Raw genomic sequence first — 24,092 nt, forward strand, 5'->3', positions numbered from 1 at the left:
AGGAACACAAGTGGTGGGCATTTATATAAATACAAGTTTGTTCATTCTTATTACAAACAATTAATGTCTTGCTACCATCCATTTCATGATCTTCGCCAGTTATCTAACGTGATAACTGAAATTCCTCATCCTTGGTATTTGGAGAGACGAGAGGAGCTGCAATAGTTGCCCGCCTGCAGAAATGTTTGCTGACGATGTAGTGGAGGTATTCAAAATCATCAGTAGTTGGAGGCAGAGTTGTAGACATTGTGTAAGTGGACTTTAGTAAAACCTTCAAAGTTCTGCATGGTAAACTGATAAATAAGGTTAATCACATGAGATCAAAGGAGAGCTAACCACTTGCATACTAAATTGGTTTGGTGCTAGGAAACAGAGGGTTGTGGTAGAGGGTGGTTGTTCAGACTGGAGGCCTGTAAACAGCAGTGTGCTGCAAAGATTGGTGCTGGGTCCTCTCTTTATTTTATATAAAATAATGTCGATGAGGTTATCTGCAGCATGGTTAGTATGTTTGTGGATGACACCAAAATTATAGTGAACGGTGAAGAAGGTAAGAGTACAACAGGATTTGATCAACTGGGCCAGTGGGCCGAGGAATGACAGATGGGGTTTAATTCAGATAAATGTGAGGTGTTGCGATTTGGTAAGACAAACCAGGACAGGACTTAGACAGTTAATGGTAGGGCCCTGTGGGATGTTGTCAGAAAGAAAGACCTTGGGGTGCAGGTACATAGTTCTTTGAAAGTGGCTTTATCAGTAGAAATGGTGGTGAGCACGTTGTTTGGCACGCTTACCTTCATCATCGGAGCATAGGAGTTGAGTTGTCATTTTATGGCTGTACAAGACGTTGGTAAGGCCACATTTGGAGCATTCTGTTCAATTCTGGTCACCCTGTTATAGGGGAATATTACCAAGACTGGAGGGTTTGGATTATAAGGAGAGGCTGGATAGGCTGGGCTTCTTTCCCTGGAGCAGAGGAGGCTAAGTGCTGAGATATTTGTATCATTGATAGTCACAGGTGAGGTGCCAGAAGACTGGAGATTGGCTAATGTGGTGCTACTGTTTAAGAAGGGTGGTAAACAAGCCAGGGAACTGTAGACCAGTGAGCCTGATATCGGTGATGGGTAAGTTGTTGGAGGGAATCCTGAGGGACAGGATGTACACATATTTGGAAAGGCAAGGACTGATTGGCGATAGTCAACATGGCTTTGTGCATGCAAAATTATATTTCGTGAACTTGATTGAGTTTTTTGAAGAAGTAACAAAGAGGATTGATGAGGGCAGAGCGGTAGATGTGATCTATATGGCCTTCAATAAGGCATTCAACTTTCCCCATGGGAGACTGGTTAATAAGTTTAGATCTCACAGAATACAGAGAGAACTAGCCATTACGAAACAGAACTGGCTCAAAGGCAGAAGACAGAGGGTGGTGGTGGAGGGTTGTATTTCAGACTGGTTGACAATTTGAGCTACAGGGAGAGGCTGATCATGCTGAGGTTGTTTTCCCTGGAGTGTAGGAGGCTGAGGGGTGACCTTAGAGGTTTACAAAATTATGAGGGGCATAAATAGGATAAATAGACAAAGTCTTTTCCCTGGGGTGGGGGAGTCCAGAACTAGAGGGCATAGGTTTGGGGTGAGAGGGGAAAGATATAAAAGGGACCTGAGGGGCAGCTTTTTTATGCGGAGGGTGGAATGTGTATGGAATGAAATGGTAGAGGAAGTGGTGGAGGCTGGTATAATTGCGACATTTAAAAGGCATTTGGATGGGTATCTGAATAGGAAGGATATGGGCCACGTGCTGGCAGGTCGGACTAGATTGGGTTGGGATATCTGGTTGGCGTGGACAAGTTGGACCAAAGGGTCTGTTTCCATGCTGTACATCTCTATCACTCTATGTTGACCTTTTAGAGATCAATGAAATGACTGACAATGGGTAAGGTGAATAGCCAACATATTTTCCCACGGTATGGGAGTTCAAAAATCGAGGGCATAGGTGTAAGGTGAGGAAGGAAAAATTTAAAAGGAACCTAAGGGACAATTTTTCACCCTGTTTGGTGTGTTTATGGAACATGCTGTCAGAAAAAGTGGTAGACGCAAGTACAATTATAACATTGAAAAGACATTTGGACAGGTACATGGATAGGGACGGTTTCGAGGGATGTGAGCCAAACTAGTTCAATGGGACTAGTTCAATTTAGGCTACCTCGTCGACATGGACGAGTTGGACCAAAGGGTCTGTTTCAGTGTTGTGAGACCCTACGATAAGAGTAAATTGAAAGAAACTGTTACCATTGACAGAGGGGTCAATAATTAAATGTCAGAGATTTAAGATGTTTGGCAAACATTATTGTGAATACGATGAGTTTTTATTAGAATGCATTGCTGGAGGCACAGGAACAAGATTCAATCATAACTTTCAAAGAGAAGGATATATATATTTAGAAAGGAAATGTTTCAGAATTGTGGGAAACGAACAGGGCTGATAGCTCTTTCACAGGATGGCCCAGTGAACTGAATGGCTTCTTCGTGTTGTGATGAGTTTCTGTGTTTCAACCTAGGGTAAATGGATGTTGTTGCAGTTATTTTGCAAAGAACAGAACTCTTGTGATTGTTCTAATTTAATTTGATAGGATTTTTTGAGTTTTGTGTACAAGTCTGTAAACAGGAACTCACAAGATGTGTCCTGTGAATTTTGTAAAGTTAGACAAAGTAACACTCCATAGCACCCCCAAGTCATGGGAAAAAGTTTTAGGTGCAGATTTCAGTCCAATCATTTGATTTTTTTTTATTAGGTTGGAATGTCTAATTCAATGCAAGCAGTGTCCTTTTAACACAATAAACTGCATTGCTGTTCAGTGATGAGCATGAAAGCCTATCAAATGACCTGCAGACTTCTGTTCAGTCAGCAAATAGTAAGCAAACAATTCCCTCACAACTGGCTTGTAATGTAGAATGTTAAATGATAATATTGGAAGTAATATCAAATCACACTATTATTTGTGTGTGATGGGAATGACTCCCTGTATGCCAAGAGTTGCATTACATAGTCAATCATTGCATTACTCAGACAAGTTTCTACAGCACTCACCTCTGATTGAGGCTGCCAAGCTAAAAGCTGCAGGCTTTGCACTTCCCAGATTCAGTTGGACCTTGAAAGTGCTTCTTTACTGTCACTAAAGATTGCTTCTCATCACTAACCACATGAATAGAGCAGTAACAAGTCTTTTCTCGAGGGAGAATGGGAATTCTGCTCTTGATTCGACTAACCTTCCTTCTGCTAGATTGAGACATATACTGGATTATTTTGAAACCCAGCATCCAACAATAACGTGCCAGATGCTTTATGTTCACACCAACAACTTGGGCTCTTGTTTCAGTCTGGTGCTGATTTGAGGTTGAATGAAGATATCAGCTAGGTTTTCAGATGTTCACAGACAAACTATTTAGAATCACCATTTTTGAGCTGCTTTCTCTTCCTCACTTGATTTTCTGCACCATTTTTGGCATTCTAGTTTTCTGTGTTATTTGCTGATTTGCTCATTCTTTGTCTGGCTTCCTGTGGTTTATTTCATGCCTGGACCCAGTTGTCCTTTGTTCCTATTACTCCAACATAACAGTGCGAAAGCTAGTGCTTCCAAATAAACCTGTTGGTCTATAATCTGGTGTTGTGATTTCTAACTTTATACACCCCAGTTCAACACCAGCATCTCCAAATCATGACCTCAGATGAAGAGTTCCATCCTTGTGTTTGAATTCTTCCATGTCCTTGTTCTTTGCTATCTCATGAACCTCTAATCCTGCAGTATCTGAACTCTCCAGTTCTCTGGTTCTGGCCTCTTGTGCTCCTTGCATCCAGATAAGTAGCAATGGACTTCTGCCATCCATGCTGTATGATCTGTAATTCTTTCTCTGATCATCTGGGCCAGTCCTCTTTTTATATTTAAAACCCATCTGTTTGACCACATTTTGGATTCATTCCTAATCTGTCTTCCCTTGGCTTAACATTTTTTTTCTTTACCTTTGTTTTCATTTTCTTTGCTAATGCAAGTTTTGTTCCAGTATTTTGTGTCATTGGGTTAACTAGATTATAAATACAAGAAAAGAATCTTAACATCTCAAGAGAGTTTGCAGAATACATCTTCATGGATTTCCTGTTGTTTTTTGAGCTTGTGTGAATAGGAATCTAGAACCTTTGTGCAAATTTGTTAAAGTGCTACTCTTGAGCTCTTTTGTGGTTAATTATCAGCCCAGGTGGGGGAGTATGTCTGTCAGGATAAGGGTATATGCATTGAAATACAATTGTATGAACACTATTTTAAGCTTTAGCAACTTGCATATAGATAACAACTTGACCATAAAATTTCTTAAGGCACTTAGGTGATATCAATGCTTGATCAGCAAGATAGACCAGGAGAAGATTAGAAATAGAGATCTCAGATTTGCAAACCAGAATAAGAATTTTGTTCAGGAGCCAATATCTTGCATCGAACGTGATTGATGGGTACTTGGTGTTATGGGTACTTGGTGTTAGTTGGGAGATGGGAATTATTTTGGATGAATTTAAGTTGATGATAGATATAAAGTAGCCCTAAAAATATACAAGGGCAGCGGGTTCATCCAGATCTGAAAGTCTGCAAATCATTTGGGGAAAGTTCACTCCCAGGAATGACCAGATTGTGAACAGAATGGGAGGGAAGTGAGGAACTGCTGCTACAATCACCGGTTGGATCTTTTTCTGTTTGCCACTGAGCCTATCAGCAGCAAGCAAGGATGAGATGTGCTGATAGTGAAGGAGTCACTGGGGTGTTGGAGCTGGGTCGTCCATGCAGTTGTGGTGATCCTGAAGTTGAAACGAATAAGTTATTTAGAAAAGGCAGGCATGAGCAAATCAGAGAACAAAGTAACTCTGAAGAGTTAAACTGCTTTTATTTCTATGCAAGGGGTGTTACAGGTAAGGCAGATAAAAGTGTGACTGGGATTATTACAGAAACATGACTGAGGAAAGGACAGGACGAGCAGCTCAATGTTCTGGGGTTTCAATACTATTGGAAAGATAGAAAGGCAGACAAAAAATGAAGGGGAGTGGTGTTTTTGTTTAAGGAAACATTACCGCTGTACTTTATGAAGATATTTCTGAGTTAAACACATATAGCTTCATTGGACGATCCCTCACAAAGAAGGGGATAATCAGAATTATTGATGATTGTTAGAATTAAAAACTGATAAATCTCCAGATCCCAATAATCTACATCCCAAGATACTTAAGCAAATGGCCCTAAAAATAGTGCATGCATTGTTGCATTGTATTTTAAGGTTTTGTAGATTCTCAAACAGTTCCTATGGATTGAAGGACAGCTAATGTAACCTCACGTTTTAAAAAAAAAAGGAGGTTGAGAAAAATTACAAAATTGTAGACCAGTTCGCCTGATGTCAGTAGTGAGGAAAATGCTGGAGACCAGAGTTTGAAAAATGTGGTGCTGGAAAAACACAGCAGGCCAGACAGCATCCGAGGAGCAGGAGAATCGACGTTTCGGGCATAAGCTCTTCTTCAGGAATGAAGGCTTCCTGAAGAAGGGCTTATGCCCAAAATGTCGATTCTCCTTGGATATTGTCTGGCCTGCTGTGTTTTTCCAGCACATTTTTCAACAATAATTATTTTATGCCTTGGTCCAAGGTAGGAAGCCTGTCAAATTTAAGAGGTTCATCCCAAGGTCAATTAGAATGCCACATTTGTTAACTGTCTGGAGTCAGTTCTGGGGGAATGGATTATGTGGTGGGCAACCAAAGATTATGGCGATACTTAATGAAATACCGTAGTCTCCATCTCACTCCGCTCATTAGAAAAGCTGATATTGGGTCCCGCAGCTATTTAACACTGGGAGCTGTGTGAATTTGTTTGACATAGGACTTCAACCCTGATCAAGAGGAAATCCCACTTTATGGAGATGGTAGTCAGTAAGCTAAAAAGTCTGAAGACCTAGCTGTGCCACTAGGATTGTTTGCTCTCAACTATGTTACACCAAGGAGCCCAGATAAGTTTGGGGTGTCTTTGAGTGCACGTTAGCAGGCACCAGTTAGGAATGATTTTAGAGACCAGAATAGTTTGTTAGGGAGCTGCAGGGTTTTCTATTGAGAGATTGCCTTTGGGCCTAAATATGGCCCCTCAAAGATTCCAGTTTCCCTCACAAACTGCTGAATTTCTCGACTGCTGTGGGCCTTTTCTGTGACTGGTACAGAAAAGATTACAGATTCTAGTCAACATGTGTGGTGATGGTGTTGCACATTTCTGAAGTAAGTAGGACTTGAACTGGGCCTTCTGGCTCAGAAGGACACTACCACTGAGCCACAAGAGTCACCATCACAAACCCCCTCCACTGGGATAACACTGGCAGTAGAATGAGGCCCTTAAGTGGACAATAATTGACCACTTGACAGGCTTAATAGGCTTGACGAGTGGCTTTCTTGGCATTGCCTCTGTTTAATTTCTGAAGACCTAGGGACGGGTGGGAAGGTGGTGGAAATGGCACTTGTTGGATTTTATGTGCTACACTACCTTCATACCACCAAGATGGGAGTATGTACGTGGCCCATTGGTCTCAGTATCCCTAATACTTAATTGGAGACTTCTTTTTTCTTATTAATTTGAAATATGGGTATTGCTGGCTGAGCCCAGCAGCACTTATTGCCCACCCTTAATTGCCTTTGAAAAGTGGTTGCGAAGTGCCATCTGAATCGCTGCAGTCCATTTGCTGTATGTTGATCCACAATGCTGTTAGGGAGGGAATTCCAGTAGTACTGAAGGAATAACAATATATTTCCAAATCTGGATGGTGATTGGCTTGGAGAGGTCACCCAATAAACACAATGTTTATTGTTTATGACTCTAATAGAGTGAGATGGATGTAGGTGAGTTCAAAATGATGAGCCACACATCTCACTTGCCGTTTTATGGCAGCCTTATGTTCATAATCTTAACTTTTGACATTTTTTATCAGTTTAAATTGCATTTACTCTCAACAGTGCAGTAATTACAATCACATATTAGAAGAACAGTTATTCCTCTTTTAGCCTGGTTTGTTATTGAAACTTTTTATTCTGTGTTTTCAACTGAAAGCATATTTAAAGGGATAGAAATTAGCATAAAACAGTATTTTTTTTTTGTGGTATAGCAAGTTAGTGATTTTGACAGTGAGCTATGAACCCAGAGGCCATGATTTCTATTCCCGCCACTGCAAATTGTAAAGTTGAATTCATTAATTCTTTGTAGATGGCAGCAGGAATATTTAGCATGAAGCTGTCACATCATTATATAAACCCATTTGGTTCACAGCTTTCCTTTAGGGAGGGGTTTGCTATCCTTACCAGGAATGTCTATTTGATTGTGGACCCATATTTTCCGGATCTGCTGAGTTTCTCTAGCAATTTCTGTCTTAGCTTCAGGTTTTTATGACAATTGATAGAGACATGCTCACCATTAATGATACCACCATTTTATTCCAGATTTATTTAACAGAATTAAAATGTAGGATTTGAACTCATGCATATGTTCATTAGTTTAGGCCTTTAGATTTATAATTCAGTGCGTAAATAGTATGGTATGGTTCCCATAACCTAACTTATATGACCAATGTGTGGGGGAGGAAAAACCCCAAAGAACCGGATGCTGGCAATCCGAAACAAAAACAGAACTTGTTGCAAAAGCTCAGCAAGTCTAGCAGCATCCATGGAAAGAAAACCGAGTTATTGTTTCGCATTCTGGAAAAGGGTCACTGAACCTGAAACTTTGCTTTCTCTCTATACATGTTATCAGACCTGCTGAGTTTTCCCAGTAATTTTGTTTTTGTGCCCTATAAGTGACTCCAGTCCTACACCAGTTGCTTTTTAACTGCCCTTTGAAATGGCCATGCCATTCGCACCCATTCTCTGGGCAATTAGGTGGAGGCAATAAATGGCAACCTTGGCAATGGTACCCACATCTCACAGGTGAATGAAAAATATGATATTGTCAGAGGTTGCAAGATACAGTTTTAGTCATTTGGAAGGCTGGTGGTGCAGGGAAGTGCCATGGATTTCTTCTATTATTTTTAATTTGAAACGATTTTTTGAAGCTATGCGATTCTTGTGCTTTTTACCTTGTGGTCCCGTAACTGTCAAAATTTTAATGGATTTCATGAGTTATTGCCCATTCTGGTGCTACCGCCCTAATTAAAAGTCTGATTTACAGTGTTTTTCTTCTGTCGCACTACTTTAAATTCAGGTGGAGTAGCTGTGCAGCAAATCTTGTCAGTACTGCAGTGTAAGATCCGAATTAGAGTTCACGAAAGCAACTCTGCATTATTGCCCTTCTTCCCTGCTATCTTTGCCCTGCTTCTCTTGCCTCTGCTGTCAATGCTGAAGAATCTTAAGTTCATTCTGGAAAAGCAGTGCACCTTGTTACTGTAAGAAAGCAAGAACTGTACTCTGAAATATGTAATCTTTGCAACCCAGAAATAGACCATTCCACCTAACTGATCCAATTTCAGACTGCAAACAGCCCTCCACCCAGCTTCATTCATTGAGATAAAGTTATTGCATTCCTTTATCCTTCATCTGTCACTGATCACTACAGAATTCTAACATTTTCTGAACTTGGAGTCTCAAGTCCCACTTGCTCCAGAAGTGTGCGATTTCATTACTGAACGGGTTAATTAGAAAATATATTAAATTATGCAAACTTCCTAATTATGAGCAGATAAGGTAAATTGACAAGGTCTTTTCCCTGGTTAAAAATCACACAATACCAGGTTATAGTCCAACAGGTTTAATTCTAAGCACATTAGCTTTTGGAGCGTGAAGGAGCGGCGCTCCAAAAGCTAGTGTGCTTCCAATTAAACCTTTGGACTATAACCTGGTGTTGTGATTTTTAACTTTGTACACCCTAGTCCAACACCAGCATCTCCAAATCTTCTTTTCCCTGAGGTTGGGAGTTGAGAACTAGAGGGCATGGGTTTAGGGTGAAAGGGGAAAGATTTAAAAGGGACCTAACGGGCACCGTTTTCACCCAGAGGGTGATTCGTGTATGGTGTGAGCTGCCAGAGGAAGTGGAGGCTGGTACAATTACAGCATTGAAAGGGCATCTGGATGGGTATATGAATAGGAAGGGTTTGGAGGGATGTGGGCCGGGTGCTGGCAGGTGGGACGAGATTGGGTTTGGGATATCTGGTCGGCATGGACAGGTTGGACCGAAGGGTCTGTTTCCGTGCTGTACATCTCTATGACTCTAGATCAAACATAGATAAAGAAAACACGTGCTCGTTACCACCTCTGCATTCCCGTCAGCTAATAAATCAATTCAATCCTCCATGTTGAACATCACTTGAAAGAAGCATTGAGGATAGCAAAGGTGCAAATTGTCCTCTGGTTCGGGATCTCCTATATCCATTACCAAGACTGGCTCAGTGGCACCACTACTAACTGAGATGGATGTGTCCTAAATAACATAGCTTCTAGTCTGAAGCTGTAGTGAGGGAACCAACAGGAGGGAGAAATCTACTTCACTTTTTTCTCACCAATCTATCTGTCGCTGATGCATCTATACGTTATGGTATCCGTGGGAGTGGCCACTGCACATCCCTTGTGAAAACTGTCCCATCTTTGAGGGTATCCTGCATTGCATTACGTGGCACTCCATATTACTAAATGGGACAGATTTCAAAAGGTGTAACAGTTCAAAATTGGTTATCCTTGAGTTGCTGTGGGCCACCTGCTTACCTTACTTATCGAATACCTTACTGAAGTCCATAAAGAGCATGTCCACCACTCTGCCCTCATCAATCCTCTTTGTTACTTCTTCAAAATACTCAATCAAGTTTGAGAGACATTTCCCAAGCACAAAGCCATGTTGACCATCCCTGATGCCTTTGAAAGTACATGTAAATCCTGTCCCTCAGGATTCCCCCCAGCAACTTGCCCAAGTGGCAGATGGAGTTTAATTTAGATAAATGCGAGGTACTGCATTTTGGAAAAGCAAATCAGAGCAGGACTTGTACACTTAATGGGAATGTCCTAGGGAGTGTTGCTGAACAAAGAGACCTTGGAGAGCAGATTCATAACTCCTTGAAAATAAAGTCGCAGGTAAGGAAGGGTAGTGAAGAAGGTGTTTGGTATGTTTTCCTTTATTGGTAAGAGTATTGAGTATAGGACTTGGGAGGTCATGTTGTGGCTGTACAGGATGTTGGTTAGGCCTCATTTGGAATATTTCGTGCAATTCTGATCTCCTTCCTAATGAAACTTGAAAGAGTTCAGAAAAGATTAACAAGGATGTTGCCAGGGTCAGAGGATTTGAGTTATAGGGAGAGGCTGAAAAGGCTAGGGCTGTTTTCCCTGGAGCATCGGAGGCTGAGGGGTGACCTTATAGAGGTTTATAAAATCATGAGGGGCAAGGGTAGGATAAATAGACAAGGTCTTTTCCCTGGGTTGTGGGAGTCCAGAACTAGAGAAAATATGTTCAAAGTGAGAGGGAGAAGATATAAAAGAGGCCTAAGGGGCAACATTTTCACACACTGTGGTGTGTGTATGGAATGAGCTGCTAAAGGAAGTGGTGGAGGCTGGTACAACTGCAACATTTAAAAGGCATATGGCTGGGTGTATGAATAAGAAAGGTTTAGAGGGATGCAGGCCAAGTGCTGGCAAATGGGACTAGATTAGTTTGGGATATCTGGTCGGCATGGATGAGTTGGACTGAAGGTTCTGTTTTCCTGCTGTATATCTCTGTGACTCTACGGCACAATCAAGGAGTCCTGGATGACCGATATAAACAGGAGTGTTGGGGGTTCTACTCCCTCTCTACACGGCTCTTGAGAAAGCTGGGTCTGGTGTTATGTACTATGCACATGTAAATAAAGGGTGATTTTAGGAGGGGGTACCGACCTTAATGGAATCATTTCAGCTGTACAAGCATCGGTGGTGGAGGGAATGGACACTTGTGGATGCAGTGCCAATTAAACAAGCTGCTTTGTCCTGGATAATGTCAAGCTTCTTGAACAGTGTAGCTCCAACAACACTCCAGGCAACTGGGAAATATTCAATCACAGTCCTGACTTGTGTTTTGTTATTGGTGGACAGGCTCTGGGGAGTCAGGAAGTGAATTACTCGCCTCACTATTCCTAGACACTTCACCATAAATGGTCCTGCCCTCTCGGGTTTGCCCCTCACCTGAGGTGTGGTAACCCTCAGGTCAACCCATCATTGGTCCCCTCTGTCTCATGAGAGAGCAATCTGTGGTCTTCTGGGACTCTGGCAACTTTGCCTTTATTTTGGTACCAGTATTTTGAATGAAAAATTGTGGATTTGTTTGTGAATGAATTGATTTGAAGATTGTAAGTTCATCCATTTCAACCAAACCTGTTCAACCAAACAGGTTTGGTGGGTGGCACGGTGGCACAGTGGTTAGCACTGCTGCCTCACAGCGCCAGAGACCCGGGTTCAATTCCCACCTCAGGCGACTGACTGTGTGGAGTTTGCATGTTCTCCCCGTGTCTGCGTGGGTTTCCTCCGGGTGCTCCGGTTTCCTCCCACAGTCCAAAAGATGTGCAGGGTCAGGTGAATTGGCAATACTAAATTGCCCGTAGTGTTAGGTAAAGGGTAAACGTAGGGGTATGGGTGGGTTTCGCTTCAGCGGGTCGGTGTGGACTTGTTGGGCCGAAGGGCCTGTTTCCACACTGTAATCTAATCTAATTATGCTGGGAAGGAAGATATAAGGGTTTCTTGAATCTCCAGACCTGTGAAATCACTTAGCAGTATTTCTTTAGGGACCCTGCCAGCTTGAGAGCGCTTCCTTAAGGGTGAGTACAGTATTGCAGTAATTGTGTTTTCATTTTATCATGATTTGGAGATGCCGATATTGTACTGAGGTGTACAAGGATTAAAAATCACAGAACACCAGGTTTAGTCCAACAGGTTTGATTGGAAGCACTAGCTTTCAGAGCACTGCTTCTTCATCAGGTAGTTGTGGAGTAGGCACGGTAGTTTGGGTGGCACGGTGGCACAGTGGTTAGCACTGCTGCCTCACAGCGCCAGAGATCCGGGTTCAATTCCCGCCTCAGGCGACTGATTTTGTGGAGTTTGCACGTTCTCCCCGTGTCTGCGTGGGTTTCCTCCGGGTGCTCCGGTTTCCTCCCACAGTCCAAAGATGTGCAGGTCAGGTGAATTGGCCATGCTAAATTGCCCATAGTGTTAGGTAAGGGGTAAATGTAGGGGTATGGGTGGGTTGCGCTTCGGCGGGTTGGTGTGGACTTGTTGGGCCGAAGGGCCTGTTTCCACACTGTAATGTAATCTAACCTAAATCATAGAAGTCTTTTTGAGTGTTCTTGTGCCTGTCTTCACAGTGGAGTATGAAGTTTGTAAAAATGGCACCTGTCCTAGCATATGACAGCATAAATGGCTTTTCTTAATGCTATGAATGTTTTGATATATATTTTGTTATTGCTTTTATTTCAGTCTTGTTTGTCTTTATTTCAGTTTTTTGTTTACTTTTGATTCCTTACAGATGAGCACCATGCCAGGATTGCCCACTCGGTCCTGTTTTTATGACATTGACATTGATTCAGACACTGAGCAAATCAGTGGATTGTTCTAAAGGTATGACTCTTTGAAGTATTGCTTTCCTCTCTCTCCTTGCCAGACTGACACAATATTCTGCTTTGTATCTAAAAACCTTGAAGTACTACAGATTTTACTTCTCTTACCTTAAGTTTAGCGATAGAGATTTTTGTAAGGTTAAAATTAAAGAGAATTGGGGTACAGTTTGACCATGATTTAGTTGAATTGCCGAGCAGGCTGGAGGTCAAAAATGGTCTTTTCCCCAGTCTATAATCCAGACATGAGAGGCAACTTTCTAATAGCTGACTGCATCATCTACTATAACAGAAAATAACCCCTACTTCAGTTATAATTGGTAGCAGCAGTTAGCAAGCCTGAAGAATTGTGGAACATGAGGGAAAATGATACATTTAAAAATCTCCAATTTTACATGGTGTTGTACTGTTTGCAATTCACACAACCCTGCAAGATTTATTTCAAATCATTCATATTCTGGCTCTTCCTTCTTATCCCTTATTAGAGTCATGAGAACAGATCTTTCAGTCCAACTTTGTTCATGCCTACCAAGTTTCCCAAACTAAACTAGTTCCATTTACCTGCACTTGACCCATATCCCTTTAAACCTTTCCTATTCATGTACCTGTCCACAATTGTAGAGTACAGTTTTGATTTATGTTAGAATGTAAAGTTTCATCCAATCAATTACAGCGCAGTATAGAAATTTGTACGTACAGATTTGGAGCGATGTTTGTTGTGAAACATAGGATAAGACTGGTGGGTACTGCAGTGGACTCTTGCATCCCATGGATTTGTCCCTGTTGGCTTCTGTTATTTAATGTGTGCATCATGTTCCTGTCGTTTGCCTTGAAAATTTGAACTCCTCTCCATCATGATTGAAAGGAAAAGATGGGTGTGATTACCAGACCAGTTTTTGCTGATCAGATTATCATTACCTGTAACTATCACTGATTCAGGAAAAAGTTAAAAATCACACAACACCAGGTTATAGTCCAACATGTTTAATTGGAAGCAGCTGATGAAGGAGCGTTGCTCCGAAAGCTAGTGTGCTTCCAATATTGTGTGATTTTTAACTTTGTACACCCCAGTCCAACACCGGCATCTCCAAATCATGATTCAGGAAAGGGTAATTATGAATATGATAGATTTCAAAATTGAGTGTGCAAAGCAAGATATTGATAAGTAGCAGTAAAATGAAAAGGGGAATGAGCTTGCATTTATATAACCTTAGGAGGTGTCGAAGTGCTCTCAAGCTCATTGAAAACTGTTTAATTACAATCATTGTTGTAGTATAGGGAACACAGCAGCCAATTTATACACCTCAATGTCCTTTCAATAACAAAGAGGTAATGACCAGGCCATTACTTAGTGGTGTTAGTTGAGAGATGTATATCAACCAGATGATCAACGAAAAGGTTTCCTTGCTTTTTATTGAAAGAATGTCACAGTCTTGGAATGCCACGCCTGACAGTGTTGCTTACCCTCCGTAAACGCTGTGAATATCAGTTTTAATGATAAATTCAATTTCGAGAATGGGACTTGATCCCACAACTCTCAGAACAAGTGAGAGTACTACCAACTAAACTCTGGTTAATGCAAAAAGAGGAAAGTTACAGTGGCTGGGGGAAGGTGGCATTCATCTCAATTGTTCAGACAGCTAGGCATATTTTTCAGATGAAAACTAACAGGGTTTGAGTCTTATTCTGAAATAGACTCAGACTCGGACTCAGGAGAACCTGCTTGTTTACCTTATCCAAAATAAAGAATTGACAGCACTTTGTTGTGATTCAGCAAATAATTGGCAACGGATCTGCCTTCATGCGAGAACTGAAGACGTTTAACAATAGGTTAACTGCAGAAAGTATAATTACGTGTTTTCATTTGTATTGTAACTTTTTGCAGTTGTGCTCACCAGGGCAGTCACAGTTAGCTATGTTTTTGTCTGTTATGTGTAATGTAAAACCTAGTTGAGTTAAAGGCAAGTTCAGGGTTGAGTTTGTGTTCCACCACAGAACACACAACACATTTGCATGACGAAATTCAATCCTGGTTGGACCTGATGTTGGTTTCAATCAGTTATTTCAGTCTCAGCTCAGTGATAAAACACTCCTGTGAAAGATGGTGATTTGAAGCCTGGCTCTAATTACTTGAGCACAAAATGCAAGCTGGCACTCCCATGCAACCTTTCTGATTGTGTAATGTGGAAGGTCTCTGCTTTAAGACTCTCCTTAAAACTTCCTATTTTAGTCATCTGTCCTAATACTTCACTCCATTCCAACGTTTTGTTTGATAACTCTTGTACACCTTTACTACATTAAAGAAGCTATGTAAATACATGTTGTTATTTTTGTTTAGATCAGAGTGGTGCTGGAATGTTATTTTTGTTGACAACACTGCCAGTTGTATCAAGCAGATGCCTCCCAATTAGGAGTTTGAGAGTTGTAATAGCTATTGTGTGTGAACCTGAGTCTTTGTTACACAAAGGTCCAGAGTGCAGTCGATGAACAGGCACATGGTAACCTATTCAATGTGGAAGAGGAGGAGGAGAGGAATGGTTTATAAAATGCCCGTTAAATTGTATCTTGCTTCATTTTCTTTGTCTTTCAGATTGCCCAGAAATATCTTGTCCTATTTCCTGAATTGAACAAATGTAATCTCTGATTGCATATTAAAGAATCTATGGGAAAATAATGGACTCAAGGTTCTCTCAACCTCTCCTGAGAGATTCTGAGGAGTGTAACCAGTTCATGTGATTCTTTATTTCCTCGATCGATCCACTTTGTGTGCTTTGATAGATTAAATCCAGATTTTGAAACCCACCCAATGGATCTATTGAATTTTATACACAATTTTTTCAGCAATTGTTAGAAGTATTTAATTTTTTAAACAATTAATATTAAATGACTTGTTTCAATGTTGCATCTCCATATTTCAGTAATCTTTGTTAAGATTTTTGAAACTGAAATGCCTTTGCAATACCTTGTTACATCAACCAAATGTACCTTGAAGGGTAGCAAGTGTTGTGCATCTATCTTGTATACCAGAGTCCATGAAATAATTGACCAAGGAATCTCAGGCAAACTAAAAATGATGTATGGTACTAACACCTAAGTTGAAACTTTATTGCTGGAACAGCACAGCAGGTCAGGCAGCATCCAGGGAACAGGAGATTCGACGTTTCGGGCACAGGCCCTTCTTCAGGAATGAGCAGAGAGTGTTCAGCAGGAGAAGATAAAAGGTAGGGAGGAGGGACTTGGAGGAGGGGCGTTGGAAATGTGATAGGTGGAAAGAGGTCAAGGTGAGGGTGATAGGTCGGAGTAGGATGGAGGCGGAGAGGTCAAGAAGAAGACTGCAGGTCAGGAAGGCGGTGCCGGGCTGGAGGGATCCGGCTGAGACAAGGTGGGGGGAGGGGGGATGAAGAAACTGGTGAAGTCCAAGTTCATCCCCTGCGGTTGGAGGGTTCCCAGTCGGAAGATAAGACGCTCCTCCTCCGACCGTCGGGTTGTTGTGGTTTGGCGGTGGATGAGTCCAATGACCTGCATATCCTCGGTGGAGTGGGAGGGGGAGTTGAAATGCTGTGCTACAGGTTGGTTGGGTTGGTTTGTCCGGGTGGCCCAGAGAGCAGAGAGCACCTCTGGGCCACCCGGACGAACCAACCCAACCAACCTGTAGCACAGCATTTCAACTCCCCCTCCCACTCCACCGAGGATATGCAGGTCATTGGACTCATCCACCGCCAAACCACAACAACCCGACGGTCGGAGGAGGAGCGTCTTATCTTCCGACTGGGAACCCTCCAACCGCAGGGGATGAACTTGGACTTCACCAGTTTCTTCATCCCCCCTCCCCCCACCTTGTCTCAGCCGGATCCCTCCAGCCCGGCACCGCCTTCCTGACCTGCAGTCTTCTTCTTGACCTCTCCGCCTCCATCCTACTCCGACCTATCACCCTCACCTTGACCTCTTTCCACCTATCACATTTCCAACGCCCCTCCTCCAAGTCCCTCCTCCCTACCTTTTATCTTCTCCTGCTGAACACTCTCTGCTCATTCCTGAAGAAGGGCCTGTGCCCGAAACGTCGAATCTCCTGTTCCCTGGATGCTGCCTGACCTGCTGTGCTGTTCCAGTAATAAAGTTTCAACTTTGATCTCCAACATCTGCAGACCTCACTTTCTCCACTAACACCTAAGCAAAGCCAAGTATTTGTTAGTTATGAAGACCTATGATTTTGAGGTATTTTCAACCATTTTTCTTTACAAACCCCACAGTTATTTCTTGGCTTATATATATTTCTCACTATAAATACAATCAAAATATATTCCATGCAAAGCCATGCTAGTGTTTACAAGGTTTTCTTTCAAATTTATCAGCTCTGCATCACATGAGTATTATTAGGTAATTTTCTATTTGATTCATCAACATTTTTAGGAAAAAATTAAGGAAAATTTCAAATGATGTTAAAACTTATTGTGGTTGATTGAAAGGAATTATACTGAAGTAAGAATTATACTAATGTTGGTTTAACCTCTTTGATGCATGAAGCTACCTGATCCCTGACTGAAGTGTCTGTTTGAATTTGTTTTTTTATGTTTTCATGCTTTTCTGAATCCCTCATTGACTGCTTTCTGGAACAGTGACTGCAGTTTTAACATCTATTCCTCTTCTAACAGTGTCCTCTCTGAGCACCTTCAGGTGCTGGAGTTCAGTGATGATGAAGGGATTCTGGGAACAATGTTGGTGAATTCTGTACACTTTATTCCTTTTACTTGTGGTGGGGTCAGTTCGTGTGTCTGTCTTTGATAAGTGATTAATGATTAATTTGTTAATGTTTCTTCTTTGTTCTCTGGCTGTATTCCAATGATCACTAATTTATCTGTGTTTTGTTCTATTTTGTTTTTAATGAGTATTGAAATACTTTGCAATCCATGTTTACAAGCTAATAAAAATCATGCAAATGTTATTTCAAACTGACATCACATTATCTCTACGGAATCTTTTGTGTGTGGTTATTTAAATGTACAGTTCAAAAACAGGCCATTTAACCCAACTGGTCCACACCAGTATTTAAGGCTCATAAGTCTCCTCCCACTGTATTTCATCTCACCTTATCAGCATTCCCTATTATTCCATTCTCTCTTGTGTTTATCTGGCTTCTTAAATGTATATAGGCTGTTCATCTCAACTATTTTCTGTTCTGATTTATAATTCCATGTTGTCACCATGTTTTGGATGAAGAATTTATTCTTGAATAACTTTTTGGATTTATTTGTGTTTATCTTAACTTTTATGGGCCCTAGTTTTGTGTTTGCCACAAGTGGAGAAACATTTTTATTACTACTATCTGCAGAATTGTAAGGACTTGTTAGGTCATTGTTTAACCTTTTTCTAGAGAAATAGACCCCAGATTGTTCAGTTTTGTGATCGTTATAATCCCAATCCTAATATCTCTCCTTTTTTTGACATGGACAACCACAACATGACCTCCCAATGCCTATAGAACAATAAAGGTAAGCAGACCAAATGCTGCCTTCACTATCCTGTCCACCTATGGTTGCACTTTTTCAAGGAACTATGAATTTGCACTCCAAGGTCTCTTTGTTCAGCAACATTCCCCAGGATCCTACCATCAAGCGTATAAGTCCTGCCCAGATTTGCCTTTCCAAACTGCAGCACCTCTGATATTCAGTAGTGACCTAGTAGAAATTTTCTCTCAATTGGGAAAACTGAAGCCATTGTTTTCTGTCCTTGCTCCAAATTTCATTTCTGAGCTGCTGACTCTATCCATCTCTTTGGGAACACCGAGATTAAGCCAACTGATCGTAATCTTGGTGTCACATTTGATCCCAAAATGACCTTGTGATGACCTGTGCATACCAACACTAAGTTCATTGCTAACACCATAACATCACCCTTCTTTGTCCTTCTCATCTGCTGCTAAAAACCTCGTTCATATCGTTCTTAGCTCTCGATTTGATAGTCCCAGTGTACAGCTGGTTTATCTCCTATCTTGCACCCTGCATAAAACTAAGAGCATCTAAACATTCAAAACCTTCACCATCTGCATCTTAAGATGTACGATGTCCTGTTAGCCCATTAACCCTGACCTTGCTTACCTACATCGTCTCCCAATCAAGCATCATTCAAATTTTAAAATTTTCATCCTTGTTTTCAAATCCCTCCATGGCCTTGCCCCACACCATCTTTAAAATGTCTTCAAGCCCCTTGAGATAAAAGTTCTAATTCTGGTTCCTTGTGTCTCAGATTTTAAATGGTAGCTGTGTTTTAAGTTACCTGGGTCCTACATTCTGGAAGCCCTTCCTAAACCTCTTTGCCTTTCTAACTCGCCTTCACTTAAAGCTCCTTAAAATTTACTTTTCTAACTAAGGTTTTTATTGGCTCTCGGTATGTTACTTGGTGTCATATTTTGTTTTATAATTTGGAGGTGCCGGTATTGAACTGGGGTGTACAAAGTTAAAAATCTCATAACATCAGGTTATAGTCCAACAGGTTTATTTGGAAGCACCAGCTTTCGGAGCGCTGCTTCTTCCTGGCAACCACCTGATGAAGGAGCAGCGGTCCAAAAGCTAGTGCTTCCAAATAAACCATGATTTGGAGATGCCGGTGTTGGATTGGGGTGTACAAAGTTTAAAAATCACAACACCAGGAACCGTTGGACTATAACCAAATAAACCAGTTGGACTATAACCTGGTGTTGTGTGATTGTTAACTTTGTTTTATAATGTTCCCAAAAGTCTTGAACGCAGTGACTTAGTGGGTTAAAATGCATGTCCAGTAAAGATCAGATCCTGAGTTAAAACCTAAGGGGTGTCTGTCCGAGTCTGTTCCATTATTCCTTGGAATGAGATTCAATGCTACAAAAATATCAGTTGGTCACCTGAATAGTTCCCACTACAAAATAGTTTCCCTTTTATGTCACTCAATAAAACCTGGAATCTAAACAAAGCCTTTAAAAATTGATGTTTTAAGCAATGGGAGCAGCTGACCAAATTTCTCACTCAAAGATCTCATGTATTTGGACTTCAGGCAAACGGCTTGGTTTCACCCTTGCAGTGGAAGAGCCCAAAACAGTTCCTTTCAATCTTTTTTTTTGGTTTGGCCCAAAAATTGGCTCTTTGTTAATTTGAGATACTTTCTCACCTGGACTTCAGATTATGCTACAGGTGATTGACCCTGTCTAGACAAAGGGTCAAACTGTCACTAACTGATGAATCATAAAATCTTACAGCATGGGGAGGCGTTTGACCCTTTCTGCTGTGCCATCCTTTTGAAGGAGCTATCTAATTTCATATCTCACCCTAGGTTTTTCGGGACTGCCTTGCAAATTCCAGAAGTCCTGCTATTCGTAATATAAAGCTCTGAAGTCAAGTCCTCTGGGGTGGGGTAGGTTCCTGTGGGAAGGGACAGCCTGTGTGCATTCCATATTGAACAGGAAAAAAAAATGTGGTTGGATGTCAGGATGGGATCGATTTGACTCTGATTCAACATGAAATCTGGATCAGACTGACTTCAGTTTGACCTTAGGACTGGATTACACTGGCCATAGTTTGACATTAGCATTGGATCAGACATGACTCTGGGTCAGCTTCGGATTGAATCAGACTGACTCAGTTTTGGCATTGAGACTGGTTTGAAATGACTCTGGCTCAAATATAGGATTGGATCAAAGCAAGTCCAGATCAGCATTAGGATTATATCGGAATAACCCTAGTTTATCATTAGGAGTAGATCAGATAAACCACAGTTTGTCGTAAGGACTAAATCGGATTGACTCTGCTTAAACTTTAGGTCTAGCTTAGCTATAATGATCTGCATTCACTTGTGCTAAAATTTCCATGAAGTCGTTTAATTCTCTACATGCCGAATGATTCAAATACCATCATGTGAACATTTGTAACTCTCGTCCAGGCTACTGGAAACTTATGCAGCTCCTAAATATCTTTACATTCCAATTTGAAAACCGAATACAGCAAATGTTGGAAATCTAAGTGACTTGGCATTTTAATTGTTTTAGTTTCAGTCATTTAGTGAATTATTGCCTTGGGGCAAAGATGTCTGAAGACCACATCCTAATTTCATCCTGAAAAATCATCAACCCTATTTGTCACAGGATGCTATCATCTTGTTTTTATTCCCCAAATAGTTTGGTTCCATTTCTTTCATGTGCTACTTGGCTGTCAAGTTTGACAGTGTAGCTATATGTACTAGTCAATTGAAGCACTTTCAGTTGGAACTGACTCTAAGTTTTTCTGGGCAAGAGATGCTTTGCTAATTTGTATCAGATCACTGTAGTATCCAAAGTAGGCCTTCGTTTTCTTCTTTAACATTGTGTTGGTGGCTGGTTTTATTTCTATAGAAATGCGCTTATGTACTGTATGTAGTCTAATGTTACCATGTCAAAAGTGGGCCTCATCTTGCATAAGAATGTTACAAAGAATTACATTGTCACTTTGATCTTCGAGTTTGATCTGTCATTCAACAAGGCTAACTATCCTCTACCTCAGCCCTATCTTCTCATTCTATTTCCGTGTCTCTTAACTTGTTTAGTGAGAATAAATAAGCATTGATTTTTGTCCTGAATATTCTCAAAAAGTGATCATCTGCCATACATTCTTGGTCTTTTACCTGTGGATTTAAACAGTCACTGGTTAGACAATAGCTATCAGACACTCTGACCTTGGGATTTGGCAGAGTAGAATTATTCTTTTTGCGGCCAAGCTGCCACCATTCTTCTCAGCCCCTATTCCATGGCACCATTAGTGATATAGTGTGATGGCTACTAACACATGCAATGAGTTCTGAATCTATCAATGTTCTCATTACCCTGCCTCTGACAATAGCTGCTATCCCAGGTCTAAGTGTCTTCATCTATTCTATAATCAACAGAACACTGTGCATCCAAATCCATGATTTGGAGATGTACTATCATGGTATTCGAACAGATGAAAGACTCAACAAACAATCAAGGTATTTTTCAATGTGTCATTTCAATTACATCACACTGTAAACTTTTGCTATAAATTCTGTGTCTTACAATTGTGTCCTCCACAACCACCTGATGAAGGAGCAACGCTCTGAAAGCTAGTGCTTCCAATTAAACCTGTTGGACTATAACCTGGTGTTGTGTGATTTTTTAACATTCTAATCCAGTGATACATGAATAGTATGCTTGTCATTTTGTTAAATTTAGGTATTTGTCCTTTGAAACTGTCACTGCTTGGCTCAGGAACCAATCTCAGAGCCCAACCTTTGAGCTGTACATGGCCATCTTGGGAAGATACTGGAAATCTTAGCCGCTGTACCCAGATCATTCTCAAACATTGTTTAGTATAAATCTCTGTGACATATAAATCTTTGGTTCTGGAAGGAGTGAGAAAACCGGAAACTATGGGCCAATATCTTAACATATGTCATAGGGAAGACGTCAGCACCTATGATTAAACTTGTCAGAGCAGGGCACTTAAAGTTCAAAGTAATAAGGCAGAGTCAACATGGTCTTGTGAAAGAAAAATCATGTTCAGCCAATTTATTGGATTTCTTTGAAGAAGTAACGTACATGGATAAAGGGGAATCAGTGGATAGACTATTCTTGGATTTCCAGAAGGTGGTTAACAAGCAAGGTTGGTGTAGAAAACAAAAGCACATGGTGCAGGGCATAACATATTGACGTGGATAGAAGATTGACTGACACTGCCATAAAAGGGATGTAATTGATGGTGTTACATATGATTCAATAGTGAAGCCTCAACCTTTCACAATTTTTACAAATGGATGAAGTGATCAAAGGTACATTAGCTAAATTTGTTGTGGAGCAGACATGAGGCTATAAACGAATATAGACAGATAGGTAGATACCTCACAAGTGGTGTATATTGTATGAAAATATAAAATTGTCTATTTCATCAAGAATTTATAAAAATATATTTATATATAATCTAAATAGTCATAGCGAAGTACAGCATGGAAACGGACCCTTCAGTCCAACTCGTCCATGCTGACCAGATATCCTAACCTAATCTAGTCCCATTTGCCAGCACTGGCCCGTAACCTCCTAAACCTTTCCTATTCACATACCCATCCAGGTGCCTTTTAAATGCTGCAATTGTACCAGCCTCCTCCACTTCCTCTGGTAGTTCATTGCATACACGCACCACACTCTGCGTGAAAAAGTTGCCCCTTAGGTCCTTTTTATATCTTTCGCCTCTCACTCTAAACCTATGCCCTCGATTTCTGAACTTCCCCCACCCCAAGGAAAAGATTTTGTCTATTTATCCTATCCATGCCTCTCATGATTTTTTCAACCTCTCTAAGGTCACCCCTCAGCCTCCAATGCTCCTGGAAAAACAGCCCTAGCCTATTCAGCCTCTCCCTATAGCTCAAATCCTCCCAAGCTTGGCAACATGCTTGTAAATCTTTATGAACACAACATCCTTCCAATGGGACGGAGACCAGAATTGCATGCATTATTCTAAAAGTGGCCTAACCAACGTCCTGGAAGCCACAACATGACCTCCCAACTCCTGTATTCAATGCTTTGACCAATAAAGGAAAACATACCAAACGCTGCCTTCATTATCCTATCTGCCTGTGACTCTACTTTCAAGGAGTTATGAACCTGCTCTCCAAGGTCTCTTTGTTCAGCAACACTCCCAAGGACCTTCCCATTAAGTGTATAAGTCCTGCTAAAATTTGTTTTTCCAAAATGCAGCACCTCGCATTTATCCAAATTAAACTCCTTCTGCCACTCCTCAGCCCATTGGCCCATCTGATCAAGAGCCCATTGTAATCTGAGGTAACCTTCTTCTCTGTCCACTACACCTCCAATTTTGGTGTGATCTGCAAACTTACTAATGATACCTCTTATGTTCACATCCAAATCATTTATGTAAATGACAAAAAGTAGTGGACACAGCATTGCTCCTTGAGGCACTCTACTGGTCACAGGCCTCCAGTCTGAAAAACAGCCCTCCATCACCACCCTCTGTCTTCTACATTCGAGCCAGTTCTATATCTAAAAGGCTAGTTCTCTCTGTATTCCATGAGCTCTAACCTTGCTAACCAGTCTCCCATAGGGAACCTTGTTGAACACCTTACTGAAGTCCATATAGATCACGTATGTGGCTCTGCCCTCATCAATCCTCTTTGTTACTCAATCCAGTTTGTGACACATGATTTCCCACAGACAAAGCCATGATGACTGTCCTTAATTGGTTCTTGCCTTTCCAAGTACATGTGAATTCTGTTCTTCAGGATTCCCTCCAACAACTTGCCCACAACCAATGTCAGGCTCGCAAGTCTATAGTTTCCTGACTTGTCCTTACCACCTTTCTTAAATAGTGGCACCACATTAGCCAATCTCCAATCATCCGGTCCTCACTTATGACTATCGATGATACCACTTTTAAAAATTTGTTTTTTGGGTGACATGGCGCAGTGGTTAGCACTGCTGCCTCACAGTGCCAGGGACTGGGTTCAATTCCA

The 24,092-nt window shown here is 41.2% G+C and overlaps 1 protein-coding gene across 1 annotated transcript in view; it reads left to right on the forward strand.

Moving 5' to 3' along the window:
• mthfd1l (methylenetetrahydrofolate dehydrogenase (NADP+ dependent) 1 like) overlaps positions 1 to 15,780 on the forward strand; it is a 179,048-nt gene extending 163,268 nt beyond the window's left edge. The window contains exons 27-28 of the mRNA XM_087991755.1: positions 12,524 to 12,615; positions 15,202 to 15,780. Coding sequence (XP_087847881.1) covers positions 12,524 to 12,613 — 90 coding nt within the window. The 3' untranslated portion in view covers positions 12,614 to 12,615; positions 15,202 to 15,780. The remainder of the gene's footprint in view (positions 1 to 12,523; positions 12,616 to 15,201) is intronic.
• The last annotated feature ends 8,312 nt before the right edge of the window (positions 15,781 to 24,092 follow it).

This window comes from Chiloscyllium plagiosum, unplaced genomic scaffold (genome assembly GCF_037043375.1).
Source record: "Chiloscyllium plagiosum isolate Xiang-an unplaced genomic scaffold, Cpla_swu_hap1 HiC_scaffold_10, whole genome shotgun sequence".
Taxonomy (NCBI): Eukaryota; Metazoa; Chordata; class Chondrichthyes; order Orectolobiformes; family Hemiscylliidae; genus Chiloscyllium; species Chiloscyllium plagiosum.